The sequence below is a fragment of the Cydia pomonella genome, chromosome 12, assembly GCF_033807575.1.
Source record: "Cydia pomonella isolate Wapato2018A chromosome 12, ilCydPomo1, whole genome shotgun sequence".
In the NCBI taxonomy this organism is placed as follows: domain Eukaryota; kingdom Metazoa; phylum Arthropoda; class Insecta; order Lepidoptera; family Tortricidae; genus Cydia; species Cydia pomonella.
In genome coordinates, this window is record NC_084714.1 from 7,638,721 (window position 1) to 7,655,861 (window position 17,141).

The window sequence follows — 17,141 nt, forward strand, 5'->3', positions numbered from 1 at the left end:
CAAAAATGCACAACGTTAATATTCAAATTTTCACTTCTGCCGGCACTCCCGGACTGCAACCCGTTGTTTTTTTTACTATTGCATTCTTTGCTATTGTATAGTCTCGTTCATTCCCTAAGAAAAATGTTGATAGCACGATTCATGTATTCTTTAAACATTGGTGCCATCTAGTTTCATAATCGAAGCAAAAATTTCAGTAATCTGACGTCATCATCCCAATACGGTCCCAGTAAGATAAGGTCCCAGTAAGATGGATAAGCTTCTCTTTGTTTTCATTTTTGTACAATAAAGTGTTTTACTACTAGTACTAGTATAAATCCTGAATCAACGCAATCTAGCTAGAGTTAACAAAACCACAGATCATATAATACTAGTAACAAAACCAAAGAAAGCTGTATGAGTATAAGTCATCCCAAAAATTTTAATACCTACCGTAATGTAGGAATTTCACTACCTACACGGAACAGCACCTCTAGCAGGCGATTTGTAAAATAATCTTATCTAAGTGGTAAAATTCTTAATATTTTTGTAATCTAATAAAAATAAATGCAATTTTGTGATTTAAAAATACAGTAAATTTGAAATAATCAGGTGATGATTATTCCATAATAAAGATACCTACTTTATGAGGATGTTTTTTATTGAAAATTTGGAACTCGAATATGTACCTAACTGCAGTAACGGCCCGATTCGAAGAATGAGATACGATAACAATAAGTTCTGGTTTAGATAAATTCTCATCTAGATATCGTTTGTATGTCGTATAATTGACAGAAGCAGCTCGATTCGGGCAAGCGGAATCGAAATAAACGTCAATTTTGACATGTCGTTTAGTTATCGATCTTATAAAGATCTTAAAGTTCTTAAACGTGTCTTAATCATTCTTCGAATCGGGCCGTAAGTGCAGCTCAGTTTTCTCATTGCTCATTGCTCATTTCTATGTACTCAATCAAGCCGGAAGGACTGCATACATTTTCTTCTCAGAGCATAGATGGAAACAAGAGCGCACTTACATGGAAATAAATGACCGGTAGCAAAGATAAATATTGAAATAGAGCTGTATTGTCAAAGAAAACTTTGTAGCCTCATAAATTTACTGCCATCTTTCAACACATGATTTAAAACTTTTAGAAACTTTTATGTGGCTACAAAGTTTTTTTTTGTCAAAACATCTCTATTTCAAACTCTCTTTACCGGTAGTTAGCTATTACATTTAAAATTTAAGATAAGCGCCATCTGTTGACGTGTAACTGAACTATTCGGTAACTTCTTAGGTTGGTAGTCATGTTTAGCCTATACGTGCATGGGGAGCTTTATTTAAAACAAAACAAAAAAAAACTACTTCAGATTGGTGTCTATGGAAGAAATCCGGCGTCCCTATTGGCTAAAATTTGTCAATTGAATGAGCGCGGCTTTTGTCACATCCTGTTCTGTCTGTAGTATTGTTGGTTGAGTGAGTGCTGCATGGCCTCGACTCGACGTAGCGTAGATCCCGTTCCATGATTTGTGTATAAGACTAAAATTCATGTGCAATATTAACCGCGGTATAATTCGTAATGGTGTTCTCTAAAAGGCCATGGATTTGATGAAAACGGTAAGCACACACTGTTCATTCCATATGTACTTTTTAATTTGTTTGGCTTTTGTTTCTTGTTTTGGTGATTTTGAAACTGGCCATTACATTAGAAAAAATATCTCTTTCCAGAAATTGTGGGCACGTGGAAGGTAAGTGGTGATAGTTTTCATAAATAGATGGTGCCCAGTTTCGAGTAATGTGATAAAGAATCTTCAGTGTGTTGATTTGTCAATACATAATTGACACCCGGCCCGGCAACTCGGCCCGAGCGTTGTTACGCCATCTTATAGTCCTCCAAATGTTCCGCATATTTTACAGCTTTGCGTTATTAAGAGGCACGATTAGAGACTGAAAATCACGCTTAAATCGAAAAGGATTGCAATGCAAGTTGGTTCAATAAACATTGCTTTTAGGTATGTCATTTTCACTATTGCATTTTATTTCACGAGTACAAACCACATGTGCGTAGATTTGTTGTTGTTGTTATTTGGTACAGAATTGCGTAATATACTTCTACTTTGCACGTTGGGACACCGCGAAGTGTATTTCAAAGTTTCTGATAATGTATTTGTGCTTTAAAATTGTTGTTTCATCGATAGGTGTTATGTATAACCTACAAATTTGACAGCAGTGAATGTAAAAAAGTCCAATGTTCATCTTGGGAAGAAGTGTCAATGTATCTTAGTTTTACGGATAACTTCAAGGTTACTTTTCTACTAAAATACTTACAAGCATTACTGATTTTGGGCAGTTATGTTGAACTGTTATAAGCATAACAACAAAGTGTTTCTTAAAGCTCCAAATTGTTCCACTGTCACTTTCATTGCTTATACATATTCTATAGCTGTGTATAGTTAAGGAACTAGTTGAAAATAACCTCAAACTCTTCCAATTTCTATAATTACAAACGGTGAGTTACTTAAATATCTCAAATAGGATACTTACTTGAAGTGTCTGACACTGTTTGTTGAATGAGATTATAAATATCTGTGCTGCTATACACTTTAGCACTTAAATACTTCAAAAGTACATTTAGGCAAAATAAGTTAACTGTGTCTGAGTTATGGAAGTTATACTAGTACTTATAAGAGTATTTTTAAAACTGCCCTTTTTGTTGGTTAAAAAAGTTGTAACATGACACTGATTGGAATATAAACATTAACTTTACTGCACATTGCCAATAATATTGATTCATATTATTATTCATATTATGAATACAAACCTTAAAAGAATTTAAAGTTACTTTGTTAGAGTCAGACCAAGCTTACTCTGCATGGTATATTCAATAAAAAACAAGTCAAATTTCTATGAAAATATGTTGTTCATAACTTAGAGCATTTAACCAAGAGTTGCCTCTAAGAGCTTACCTCTCTGTCGAAGCCATCAGGCCAATCCCCAATGTCAGCCAATATTGGCAATCGGCTTATTGTATGGATTGATGTGATTACTAGAGTTGTGCCCGCTCGGTCTTTAAAAAGAGCGCTCCGATCTCGGTCAATCGGTCAAACGAACTAGTTCGCTCTTTTAGGTCCTTTAGTTCAGGAGCAAATCTCGAGATCTGAATGAGGATGACTAGGTTATATCTTGCTCTCGCTCGCAAATAAACAGAGCGAGAGCGTGAGAGAGCGAATTTCTTGACCTTGACTCATTCCGATCATTCGCTCCCGACCGATTTGTTACTTGGTACTGAGGGCCTACCGCGAACCACTTGTAAACCACTGTCGCACTTGTAAATTCGTACGTAAGTGTGACAGGGAGGCAACCCGTCGAACGTAGTTCGCGGTAGGCCCGCTGACATACCGACTACTGAACTAAAGGACCGAGACCGATTAAGAGCGCTTAAGATGAACTAGTTCCTTTCGGTCTGTGGTGGGATTTCATTCCTTTTAGTTCTTCGGTCCTGACCGACTCAAGCCTAGTGATTACGTACAAATAGCCATACATTTGAAGTGCTCCTCCCCTGCAAAAACCGGCAGACTTGTACCGAAAATTACAGACAAAGCATCTCCAGTGGTTAAATGCTCTGAGGTTTATGACACCCTCTCACTTCTTCCATTCTAGTCAGTGCAAAGTTAGCTTAGATGGACTCCGTCAGTTTTGCCATAAAATGAATTAAATAAACATTTTGCTAACATGGATCAATAATCTTACTTATATTGACATCAATAAGGTCTATAATGATTGTTGTTCTTATTGGGGAAAGTTGGTTCGCCAGACATGTGTAGTCAGCAGTCTCATGTCACATTGTAGGCTGACCACCCACATCACATGCCTTAGTGAGCTTGTGGGACTAGGTTGATTTGTGTAATTGATTTGAGTTGCAGATGGTATAGCCTTACTTTTTGAGTTTACTTGATATATATTTTTCACATCACATGTAAACATCCTCTGCTATTGTGGCAGGTGCTTATGTCCCTTGGCCACCCAAGCCACAGTTACATGGGTGGAATTTTATCCAATTATATTGAATAATACAAATAAAAATATTTTCAAGAAAATAATATAAATTGTTCTAATAGTTTTTGAGTGACAAGCAGATGGAAAATTCCCATTGATAATGCCTTTAACACATTCATTACATAATTTCCAAAAATTTTGGTAAATGGAAAAAACCTTATTAAATTAGTTTTTGATTTTAGGAGTACAAAACAACTATATCCCTATTACTTCTATGATTAGGATGTTGATAGCCTTACTGTCAAAGTCCTTACACTCATAAGCCTTCTATAACTATGACTCAATCTTTGGCCGTAGTTTCTGTATGTATGTGTATGTAAATACTATACTATCTTGCATATACTATTTCCTATACAATGTCATAAAAGCAGTATTATGAACATTATAAGACTAATCATAATCACTTCTATGCAGTCACACTTAAAGATTATACAATGAAGTACTTTGATTGGTGGAATTTCAGACAATGACAACATTTAATGCTCTTTAAGTGCGTATAACCTTATTTCTCTCTCATGGATCTTGTGGACTAATACAAATGCATCTATTCTCGATTAACTTAATATTAAAACAAGGCTCTCCACTGTTTGCACCCAATATGTACTTGGTTTCTTCAGCCATCTAAGCAGGACAGGTCCAGATAGTCTAGAAAAGCTCATAATCACTGGCCGCATGCCAAGGAAGCGTAGGGATGGACGTATGGCCATGCGTTGGGCGGACAGAATAACTTCCGAGACAAAAACCACATTTCAGGCTAGCATGCACCGGGCCCTAGATAGAGCAGCTTGGAGAGCACTGGTGAAGAGAGTCCACAGTCGTCACGTCCCTCAGCCATGAGGATACGACAAGGAAGAAGAACCTTATTTCATTAAAACTATTAAATTAAAAATTTAAAACCGCCTATACTGTATCTATATGCCAACAAAATCCGTTTTATGCTAAAAATGGCTGACATCATTTTGGAAAAGAGCTGATACTCTTCAAACTGTTGGATCGATTTCTATGAAACATCGCAAGAAGTTTTCTTGTGAATTTCACGTAAAAAAACCGTATCGATATCGGCCCATCCGTCGAAGAGCTACGATGCCACGGACAGACATTGGCGTCAAACATATAACACCCCTCTTTTTGCGTCGGGGGTTAAAAATATAAATATAAAAGAAACAGTAAGAATAAAGTGTCAGGAATATGGTGTACAAACGGCCAATGGGGATGGGAGGTCAAAGTGCGCCAGCATAGTCAAATTCTTGTTTATATTGGAATTTTATGGCCTCGATGCTAGTCCTCTAAGCCAAATCTCATAGTACAAAACGAGACAAGAAACCTATGCTGGCGTCATCTATACAAACTTTTGCAGTTTGAGATGCTACATCACTATTATTAACTATAAACATCCCGTGAGCCTCGAACATATAGTCTGGCAAGCCATTTCCGTCAGTAGAAAAAAGCGGCAAATTAAAAAAATGTAAGCGCGAAGGTTTATCGTCCCATATCGTAAACTTGAAATATTATATGATGCATAATAATTAAGTACCTGGGCAAGTTATAACTATTTATTGTAATATGGTGGTGTATAGGTGATAATCTACATAAAATTATATAATTATAAACTTGAACATATAAAAAAAAAAGTTAGTCACCGGGCGAGTTTCGAACCCGGAACACTCGTTTCTTGCCGTCCTCGTCTTAACCCGCTGGACCAGACGGACAGTGGCCGGCAACACGAAATAAGCGACCATATTCTGCGTCGAAAGAAAAACGCATGAAAACTCGAAAACACGCGTTTTCCCAAACATAAGACTAATCTAGATCGGTTGTATACCCCCAAAAACCCCCATATACCAAATTTCAGCGAAATCGTTAGAGCCGTTTCCGAGATCACAGAAATATATATATATATATATATATATATATATATATATATATATATACAAGAATTGCTCATTTAAAGGTATAAGATAAAGCATATTGCAACTTAAAGCTTTTATACTTTGTGTCTATGATTTCGAATATACCTATGCTTTCTACTAAACTGAAGTCTTAGGTAGTTCAAAATATCAAATAACTATACAAAGATATTGGGATAAAACCTGCATGTGGCATGAATATATTGGTTTTCCTTGATTACTATCACAACATTGTTTTGTTATAAACTTAATGATATTCTTTAATTTTCTATAACTTTATTGGAAACAAGAATTGACCTTAGTTGACAAGGCATAGTTGGTCCATGATCCCTGTAACTATTTCATATCAAGTATGTTTATCTACATATACTGCTAATAATACGTCCCCTTGGGCCATCACACCCTCATGAAAAACCTGAGAAAAAAAAGGACTGAATTTCACTAGAAAAGAAGTTGAAAACATTCTATATGTGTTAACTGTTACATAAATAGTTAAGCATGTATGTATGATATAAATATAATTATGTATATGTAACATTTAACAAAGTACTTTATTGTACATCATTCTAAGTATGATTGCAGTCTATTCTGCCTTCCCTGTCGGCTTAAAACTCCTGGTAGTTAAGGAATGTGTCTGGCCTCAGAATCTGTGGATTTGGTGTGGATGCTATTCTGCCATGCTTAGCAAATGTGGCAACTTTGTTTGGGAATTCATTTAAATGTGCCGTTTTCAATTCAAACGTTGACGCTAATTCCATAAAGCTTAAATTTTAAATCAACCTTATTGACAACCGACAATGTACCTTCAATTGAAAACGGCACAAATGTGTACCGATTCGTGGAGCTTTTTGAAACTGGGTGTCATAAGCTTTAAAATTGTATACATTATACTACATAGTTGAGATTGCAAGAAAATATATCCTCTCGACTGGTAGGCATCCTAAATTGGGATCATTACCATCGATCCACAGTCCTACTTATAGTCAAATTACAAGTATTTTTTCGTTGGAAGCGCATTTGTCTAGTTCCATTTGATTTTAAAACAAAAAAAATCAAAGAATGTTTTTTTTTTTATATAGTGACGCCTAATCACTATTAAAAAAAAAACATTCTTTGATTTTTTCCACACAGAGCGAGCTTACGCGCGAGGCAATGTTCTCGCGGACAAACCGGTCAGTGTAGACGTGCCTCGGCCGAGGCGGCGCGCTCAGGCGAGGAAAACGCGCGCACCGCCTCAGCCGAGGCAAGTCTACACTGGCCGTTTTGTGCGCGAGGAAATTGCCTCGCACAGATGTGCTCGCTCGCTCGCTCGCTCTGTGTGAACTCTGTGGACCCGCCTATTCTTTAAAAAAAAATATCTTATATGGCGGGTTTAAGAGGTTAACAAAATCGAATTTAGAATTTAGATAATTCAAGACATGACAACTGAAACGGTAGTAAATAGATAGATATATACCTTGCACATGGTAATTTTTAAACTGCTAATAATTAAACAATGGGGACAGACAGATTTTTCCCACTATAACAATGGTATAAAATATTCTGGCTTAAAGCATGCCTATGATTCTTTCTCCTCCACGTCGCCTTTAGGCCTTTGGTTTGGTCAACCACTTTGTATGTATGGCCTTAATTTTCCATTCGCCGCTCCGCGCCCCGCTTGTGAGACCGCGCTTATTTACATTATTATAAGGTACAATATTGAATGAATTTTCAAATGAAGTTGCTACATTTGCCAAGCGCGATGTAGATACATGGCTATATATCCGTGACGTGTTTCAGGAATATGAGTTCCTAGACTTGTCAGATGTGAAAGAAGCGGAACTGAGCAGTTTGCAGTGTGCACTTTACCAGCGGAAGACGGAGGCTTCGGGTTACGGTTGGACCGAGCCTGCCATTGGTGAGTTCTGATTTTGAATTATTCGCTGATTGCAGCCATGTGAACCTAGCCTAGGGTTGGGACGTGTAGAGACGTGGACCGGGACAATTGCTTTTTTGCATTTTTTAAATTGAACAGCGAAGGGCTGTGTGCAAATTTTGCTCCTGTGCGTATCACCGAGACAGGCAACCCTTGCAGCATTCTGAGCATTGGGGACAATTTGTTTAATGACGGGGACACCGGGAAACTGAGCTTCAAACGGGGACATGTCCCTGTAACCTAACTAAGTTACGATCTTACTTTAAAACGACATTCTGAAATAACATGTAATTTGAAATGAACGTTCAATCGTGTTACTATGTATTATTGACGGTAGAGAAAGGACGACAATCTCTTATGGCAGAACTGTTGCAAGTGACCAGCTTTCAACTTTAAATAATAGTTCCTAATCTCTCCAGTGGTGCTAGGTAGGCTCCTGGGTGATAATTACATGAACTATAGAGGTACAATAATATAGAGATAAATGGGGGAGGGACAACAAATAACCCGACCAAATTAAGTAGGTTTTGGTATGTTGTCAGGAATGTTAAAAGGTGTTTTTAATTTTGTGGCATTGCGTATGTTCTGTACCTCACGGTCGCGGGCGTATAGCAGCACATCTATATAAAATACTAGGTCTATGACATTTCATTTCGGTCTCTTGTGGCGTCACCTATTTAATGTTTTATGATGGACACTTTTCATACATAGAGATTTTGCTCCTTTTTCTACATTCCACTACTACTACTATGTACATTGTCTGGTTTTCGTTGATAGAATTTGTAATACAAAGAAGTTAGAGCTAGTAGAAGTTTCCATACAAAACTTCTACTAGCTCTATATCCTTTGTATCACAATTTTTGCAAAGAAAACTAGTAACAAGCATATCTTACGTGCATGTTCATGCCATTTAAGCAATGCAATTTAATGTTCTGAAATAAAGTTTATAATAAATAAACTTTTAGCATATCGTTTTAAAATGAGAGCGTAACTTCGATTGTATGCGAGCGGCTTAACGGACGGACTTAGTGGTTCTCATAGCATTCGTAGCGTTGGTAGCGCGGCCGCGGATTGGAACCTCGGCTCCTATTAATGAGTTTCTTGGATTGGAGCTTATGTACAAAATATCGCTTGATAAGAAACCAAAAAAGAAATTAATTAATTTTATTCTAACATATTATTACTAAAATACATAAATTAGCAATATATACAAAAAAATACGACAGGCAGTTTTGAATACATTCGAGGGCTAATCCAAAAGTTGTTAGTTGCTCCGGCTCTACTCATGTGACTAAAATTTTATTTATACTATTGTGAGGGATTTTTCAATGCTTATTAAAGTGGTGTAAATACATTTTTAGAAAACGCTTATTTTTGTTTTTATTTTATTTTTACTTCGACGCGTTGAAGCCTAACCATTAGTCATGAAAATCAGTAATATGTTATCTTATAGAGAGTTATTGTAAAAAAAAAAACAAAAGTATTTTAGGTGCTACTAATGACGAATCTCGGCCGTTCTTTTACGTATAAATCGTTTTGATTGAGTAAATATTATTATGATTTAATAGGTGTCAACAATGAGTCCTTTCATTAAAAGTAAAAATTTCTGATATTTAAAAAAATATATAATGCATATAAGATTATTTATTGATTTATACATTGGAAATAGCAGAAGGAAGATAATAATTGGACCCGGGTAAATATAAGTTCGATTTTCAAAGATTTCAATACGTAAATCATTTAATTGTGCCCAAAATTGCCGTTTTTTCTAAGCAATTCGTAACTCCATACAAAACAGCTTTCAGTTACAAATATATAATAAAAAAAGCGGCCAAGTGCGAGTCAGACTCGCGCATGAAGGGGGGTTACGTACCATTTATGACGTATTAAAAAAAATCTACTTACTAGATCTTGTTCAATATTTTACCACTTTGAAAGTGTCTCTCGCGCAAACTATTCAGTTTAGAAAAAAATGATATTAGAAACCTAAATATCATTTTTGAAGACCTCCATAGATACCCCACACGTATGGGTTTGATATATATATTTTTTTAAATTTATGACGTATTAAAAAAAACTACTCACTAGATCTCGTTGAAACCAATTTTCGGTGGAAGTTTGCATGGTAATGTATATCATATATATATTTTTTTTTTCATTCTGTTATTTTATAAGTTACAGGGGGGACACACACACATTTTTTCACTTTAGTAGTGTCTCTCGCGCAAACTATTCAGTTTAGAAAAAAAATGATATTAGGAACCTAAATATCATTTTTGAAGACCTATCCATAGATACCCCACACGTATGGGTTTCATGATTTTTTTCTTTTAATTTTATGACGTATTAAAAAAACTACTCACTAGATCTCGTTCAAACCAATTTTCGGTGGCAGTTTGCATGACAATGTATATCATATATTTTTTTTTAGTTTTTTCATTCTCTTATTTTAGAAGTTACGGGGGGGGGGGGGGGGGGGGTATATTAGAAACCTCAATATCATTTTTGAAGACCTATCCATAGATACCCCACACGTATGGGTTTGATGAAAAAAGATTTTTTGAGTTTCAGTTCTAAGTATGGAGAACCCCCAAAATTTATTGTTTTTTTTTCTATTTTTGTGTGAACATCTTAATGCGGTTCATAGAATACATCCACTTACTAAGTTTGAACAGTATAGCTCTTATAGCTTCGGAAAAAAGTGGCTGTGACAGAATCGGACAGACAGACGTACATGACGAATCTATAAGGGTTCCGTTTTATGCCATTTGGCTACGGAACCCTAAAAACTAATTGCATTCATGAAAAAAAAAATTATGGCCATAAGTAGCATTGAAGTATCCCTCACAATAGTATAAATAATTTTTTTATCGCATGAGTAGAGCCGGAGCAACTAACAACTTTTGTATCAGGCCTCGTAATTACTCATAAAATTTAGATATAATTACAGCGTAACATAAATCTGTCAAACTGCCTGTTTAAATCGTCAAGGGTGCAAATCTATCTTTAAGTAATATTTGCAATATGATCCTATTGTTCGAATCGCTATTGTGTAAGGGCTCCTCTACACGATGGCCCAGCGTAGGCCAGTCCAAGGGACGCAGCTATGCGGTGAAATGAGATAGCAATATCACTTGCTCCCTCTAACGCATAAATGCGTCCCTAGGACTGGCCTACGCTGGGCCATCATGTAGAGGAGCCATAAGGTAACTAAGGTATTGTATGTCGTCATGGTAACGCCTTTAGGTACTTACAAGTTGTTATCAATGAGCCGAGATTATAATATTTAAATAGACACCCCAAACTGTTTTGATCAGTTTAAATTAGAAATTTGTCATGACATTAGAAATGAATGGCAGAGTAGTTTTTTACTAGCAAGTAATGTTTTCACTTCTTTAGTTCGTTCAAATTCCAAATTCCAAATTATTTATTTGTTAAACATAGGTATGTACAACAGTAGGTCTTAAATTTATAATAAAGTATCACTATGCTTCGCCACATGGCATACAAATAGCTACAGAGGACATGTAGCACGCATTTACAAACTAAATCTATGGTGAATAATGAAGTATACATACACTACATCATAGACATACAATATAACACTACATATTAAAGGGTAATAAAATTTCCTGAGTCTGACAAAAAATCTTGTATTGAGTAGTACGCTTTAGTTATTAAGAAATCATACAACATTTTTTTAAATTTCTTTAAATCATTAATTTTTAAAATCTCTTTTGGCAGTTTATTGTAAATTCTTGGTGCCATTCCAAAAAAGCTTTTTGCTAGTAATGCTGTTTTACATGACCTAGAGTTTATTTTATATTGTTGGCGATAACTATTGAAATAGGAGAACTGGTTAGGGTTATACTTAATGTATAATGCGACTTCGTATATATAAAGACAGGGAAGGGTGAGAATATTTAACTTAATGAAGTAGGGTTTACATGATTCTGTGTTTTGCATACCACATACTGATCGTAAGCACTTTTTTTGAGCTCTAAATACTAATTCTCTATCAGTAAAGTTGTTAAGTCACGTGCAACTAGTTTATAAAGTAAAATTATCTACTTATTATTGATTTAGCAAAAGAAGTCCAAACCCAGTCATACAAACTGCCACTCCTGCAGCTGGCGCCCGGCGCTCCCCACGCGGCCGTGCGCAGGCTCAAGTACAGACTTCTATAGTATTGAAAAAATACGGTAAAAATACATTTTTCTCCTCCAGCAGCATGGTTGCATTTATATCACCTGTCACTTTCACACTTACATACTTGTTAGAATGTGACAGACATGGTGACAGGCAATAAAAATTCGTCCGTGCTACCGCTGCAGAATCAAACTGAAAAGCAAAGTATATGACTGCTCATTATAAATATAACATAAATGCTCATTTTATTCACGAACTATATCGGCCCTCGCTTCCCCTCGGACCGATACATTTCCACGAATGAAATGGGTTACTTTATACCCTTGTATAATCTGCTAAAATGTCCCAGTCCTTAACACTGACCCAATATTTGCCACCTTCAATCTTAATTCCAAGCAATAAAGGTAAAAACGGGTTGTCAACTAATCAAACACCAGTTTAGCTGAATATATGTGTATACTGTGTAACACAAAAATACTCCAAATGCAATGCTCTAATTTCTGTTTGTAGTGCTATCATTGCATTCGTTCTCATATTTTCATACCTATTTGATACTTGACCCATAAAAAATAGAACAAATGACGTCAGAAGTTGTAAATAATAAAGGTGTCCGTTGACTGTCGACTTTTACAAAACAAAAGTGATTGACACAAGTAAAAATAGGACTGATTCAATGAGATACATATATGAAATACATTACACCACATTCTAAAATTAAGGGCCTAACAAGTCAACAGTACCCTTAGTGTACGTTTATTTGATAGCGAGACGTGACGTACGCGTTTGCGTTAGGTCTCATTTTGTATGGGATTTTGAGTTTCCATGCAAAACGTCCCGCTTGGCGCGCTGTTTCTAAATCTCAATACAAAATGAGACTTAACGCAAACGCGTACGTCACGCTATCGAATAAATTTACACTAGGGGTTCTGACCGTCATCTGAGCGTCCAACCCAGAGGGGAAAGATTTGGTTCTTGGTATAAGTAAGTCCGGATCCTCACCGATGTTTTCCTTTTCCGTAAAGCCAGTACTTAAATATAAAACCAGTTGCAGTCGAGACATCGGGACCTTGGACTTTGGAGGCGAACGACTTCGTAAGGGATTTGGGTCGGTGGCTGAGGGAGGGGGGTGCGACCCTCGGTCCGGATCGTACCTGGTCCAACAGATCTCATTGGCTATTCAGCGGGGTAACGATGCCAGTGTGATGGGGACATTTGAGCCAGGTCCGATTCGTGACGGTTTTTTTTTAGCTTAAATTATTGTTTAAAAATGTCGAAGTCTGTTGCGGATATAATCATTTGTTTGTTTGGGACGAAGCATGTTGCTGATTTGCATCTGTGGCCACCTGGCAAAGCCTGCGTTGCGGATAAATTACATACTAATATTATATTGCATACATTACACATTACATACTAATATTGCATGGACCGTAACTTTGTAAAATATCAAATGATGTTTCCTACCTACATAAGTCCAAGAAACTCATCAGTAGCGAATAGGCCTGCCAATATGTTTGTTAGACTACCAGTGCTCATTTCGCTAGGCTAGGGTTTATTTTCGGGGTATCCTTCACGCCCACAATATGCATTTTGAACCCACAGATCTGTCCTCGTGTTCCTCGTCGACCTTGGGCCCCCGCACCGTGTCGAGCAGCCTGGACAGCCTGTCGGGCGGCGAGTGCGAGATGGCGCCCCACTCGCCGCAGCGCGCGCCGCCGCCGCCGCCCTACGCGCAGCCGCCGCCTGCCTACCCGCAACAGTGGCCCGTGGCGCCGCCCAACGTATACGTCAGCCAGGTTAGTACTTTAGCCGGAACAGTGGCCCGTGGCGCGCCAACGTGTGCGTTAGCCAGGTGAGGGTACGGTGGCCCGGCGAGTGCGAGACGCGAAGCAGTGGCCCGTGACGCCGCCAACGTGTACGTCCGTCAGGTGGGTACACTACTGATATAGATGGCGCCTCCCTCGCCACAGCGCTACTCTATGTTCCCGGAACATGAACTTTAACATTCAAATTCTTCAAAACTGCATTTTCGTTGTAATTAATTATAAGGCCATTACATAATGGGCCATCCACTAAAACTAGATCGAGTAACAAAAATCCTTCTACCAAACTCTGCGACTTTTGATTCCTCGCTAACAGAACAACAAAAAAAGAATAACATCAAAAAAATGGTTGATCCACCTGTACATACATAATTTTTAAGAAAAAAAAAACCGACTTCATATAGGGAGACCGGTGAAAGAATGATTATTGTTGATTTTAGATTTCATACAAATTAAAAAGACAGCGTCCTACGCCTAATTATGTAGAAAAGGAGGTAACATGTTTTTTTTTTTGCCACTGCGCCCACCTTGACACACACAAGATACCCGCAATAGGGTATTCGACTGTATTTAAGATAAATTATTTCGCACCATGCATGAAATAAAGCACCAGATCATTATTAAAAAAACTAAATAGGATAGAAATATAAAAATTTGCCTTGAAAACCTTAACTGCTTGGCAAAGAAAACAAATTGCCAAACGTGAACTATGCATCATTGAAGAGTTCCATTCTGATTATCATCAGCAGTTCCACTTCATCAAATGTCACTTTTTTAAATGTAAATGCTTGATTTGTTACAGAAAATACAAAAATCACTATATGTATGGCTTTCACATTGAAGAGTTCCCTCGATTCCACATGGATCCCATCATCAGAACTGAGTTTAAAAAAAAACGGGACCAATCTGTATAAATATATCAATTCAAACAAAAAAATAATTATCGAAATCGGTTCAGAAATGACGGAGTTATGGAGTAACAAACATTTAAAAAAAACATACAACCGAATTGATAACTTCCTCTTTTGAAATCTTGAAGTCGGTTAAAAAGTAAAAGTAAAGTAAGACTTGCACTCAATAACATGAAATATGCAGGATTATGGTAATACCTAGAAAGTGCATGTTCAATAGTGATTTGATCCTATGACCCCCAGACAAGTTGTTAAAAAGAGTTACACAGGGCACTGACTGCATAATTAATGAATGTATTCATAAATATTTTATGAATGAACAACTTTTATTGAGTAATTCTCTTGTAATATTTTTACTAAATTGACATTATGTTATGTGGCTGCCTGAATTACTTTGTTTATATTTTGTCAATCCAGAAATGTGCTGCACCTCTATTTAAACCGGTGTTTAAAAAACCAAGACACTAACGCATTTTTAATTTTTTATTTAACCCTTATCTAAACTTATAGTTCAAACACCTTACGCAGGAAATATTTATAGAATACATGTGTTACGAAATTGTCTTCACAATTATTTAAATTGAATATAACAAATGAGCTAATATTCCCAGGTGACCGCCAACGTGAACGTGCACGGGTACATGGGGCAGTACTACCAGCCGCCGCAGCCGCAGTACGCGCCGCCGCCGCAGGTGGAGCGGCCGCCGCGCGCCCACCGCCGCGACCGCCGCGGCAAGCGCCCGCCCTCCCCGCCGCCGCCGCAGCCGCCCCCCTACTACGTCCAGTACCCCCACTACTACCCCGCCGCGCAGGCCCAAGGAGCCCCCCTCTACCACCTACCCGTCTACCAACCTCTAGTCTACGGACCGTATGCGTACCCGCCTTATTACCAAGAATATCAGATCCCTGTCGAAGGCGAAGACAAACCTGATGAATACCAACAAGAGGTTGTGATGGAGCAGGAAGCGGTAGATGCTTACTACGCTGGCGCTCATTACGCTCCTCCATACGGCCCGCCCGTAGACGGAGGCGTAGAATACATGCCACCCATGTATCTTCCCCCACCTCCACATCCACCACCTATACCTATACAGCCTCAACCACCGCATCAGTCGACTCCGCATCAGTTTAACGTTCACGCTAAAAACTTCGTAGTCCAATCGCACAATCAGAATAAATCGTACACTCCGCCAGAAAAGAGTCAAGAACAGAAGACGCCACCAGCGACCGCCTCCGCTGTGGAATCGTTGCCTATTAAAGATCTGACTATCAGCAAGGGCCCGGGCAGCCCGAAGCAATCGGAACGACCGATAGAACAAAAACCTGCCAGTGACAAAGCTTCGCCTACCCCTAAAGTAGAAACCGTCAAACCAGCTTGGGTAGCGAATGAAAAGGCACCTGAAGTTAATCAGATACCTGTTAAGGCGTTCCCGCCTATGGCGTCTGCGAGTCAGGTTCCTGCTGTGAATAAAATGCCTCCAGTGGTAAATAAAACTACGAAAGGCCCAGCTGCCCCATTCTCAGGTGGCAAGCAACCGGCTAAGCCTCTGGTTCCTCAAGCGGCCGTGCCTGTGCAACAGGCGGTATCCACCCCAAAGGCGCCGTTTGGCAATAGACAGAAGAGGGACAACGTGGCTAACAGGTCACCGACGAGTGAAACTGCCGAAGTCCCAAGTCCCGTCGCGCCAGTCGAGCATCCTAAACGCGATCCGCCGCTGCCGCCAAGCAAGGCGCCTATGCCTATCTCGATCACGCTACATTCGCAAGGGCCACCGCTGATCGTTACGAACAAATCACCTTTCGGACACTCGAGGAAGTCGACCGCCGCGCCTGAACTTCCTCCAGTGCCTCAGCCGCCACCTCCAGCGCCTACTGCATCAGATTTCCCCCCTCCACCGACTCCTAGAAACCGTGGAGACTTACCACCGCCTGTGGTTCAGCCTCAGCCGCAACCTGCTCCAGGGAAATCCTGGGCGAGTCTGTTCTCAAGCAAGACTGCAGCGGTCACTGTGACTGCTTCACCGCCCGCTCCATTACCAGTTGAAGAGCCCCCCAGCCCGACTACAGTATCGCCACCAGCGACAGCCAGCATTCAAAAACCTGTAGCGAAAGTGCCCCCTTTTGACGCATCTCCATCTCAAATAACCGCTCCAGATAAAAGCTCCCCTGTGCCTCGGCCGGCCCCCGCGCCTACTGCCATCTCCTACTCAGAGAAGACCTCTGTGAACGCCATCAGTATAACCCCTGCTGCTAAACCGGCATCTCCCAGCCAACCTGATCCCGAGGTCCGGGAGGTTCCCATTCAGAAGGAGCCTACGCCGGCGCTGCCGGTGCAGCCCTCGCCGTTCGCGGATGACCCCAACTCTTACAGGATGGGAGGTAAATATTTTCAAAATGTCAGAATAT

General features: G+C 39.0%; 1 protein-coding gene and 1 long non-coding RNA gene across 8 annotated transcripts in view; both read left to right on the plus strand.

Annotated features, from left to right (window-relative positions):
* The window catches only part of LOC133523394 (uncharacterized), a 326,759-nt gene that overhangs the window by 45,606 nt on the left and 264,012 nt on the right, over positions 1 to 17,141 (plus strand). The gene's annotated exons all lie outside the window — the stretch shown is intronic.
* LOC133523376 (uncharacterized) overlaps positions 1,407 to 17,141 on the plus strand; it is a 34,266-nt gene continuing 18,531 nt past the window's right edge. The window contains exons 1-6 of one of the 7 annotated variants that reach the window (XM_061858904.1): positions 1,408 to 1,594; positions 1,706 to 1,725; positions 7,720 to 7,837; positions 11,942 to 12,057; positions 13,604 to 13,797; positions 15,347 to 17,114. In XM_061858904.1, the coding sequence (XP_061714888.1) occupies positions 13,687 to 13,797; positions 15,347 to 17,114 (1,879 nt within the window). In that variant the 5' untranslated portion in view covers positions 1,408 to 1,594; positions 1,706 to 1,725; positions 7,720 to 7,837; positions 11,942 to 12,057; positions 13,604 to 13,686. The other 6 variants (XM_061858903.1, XM_061858909.1, XM_061858908.1 and 3 more) reach the window with 6 other exon arrangements.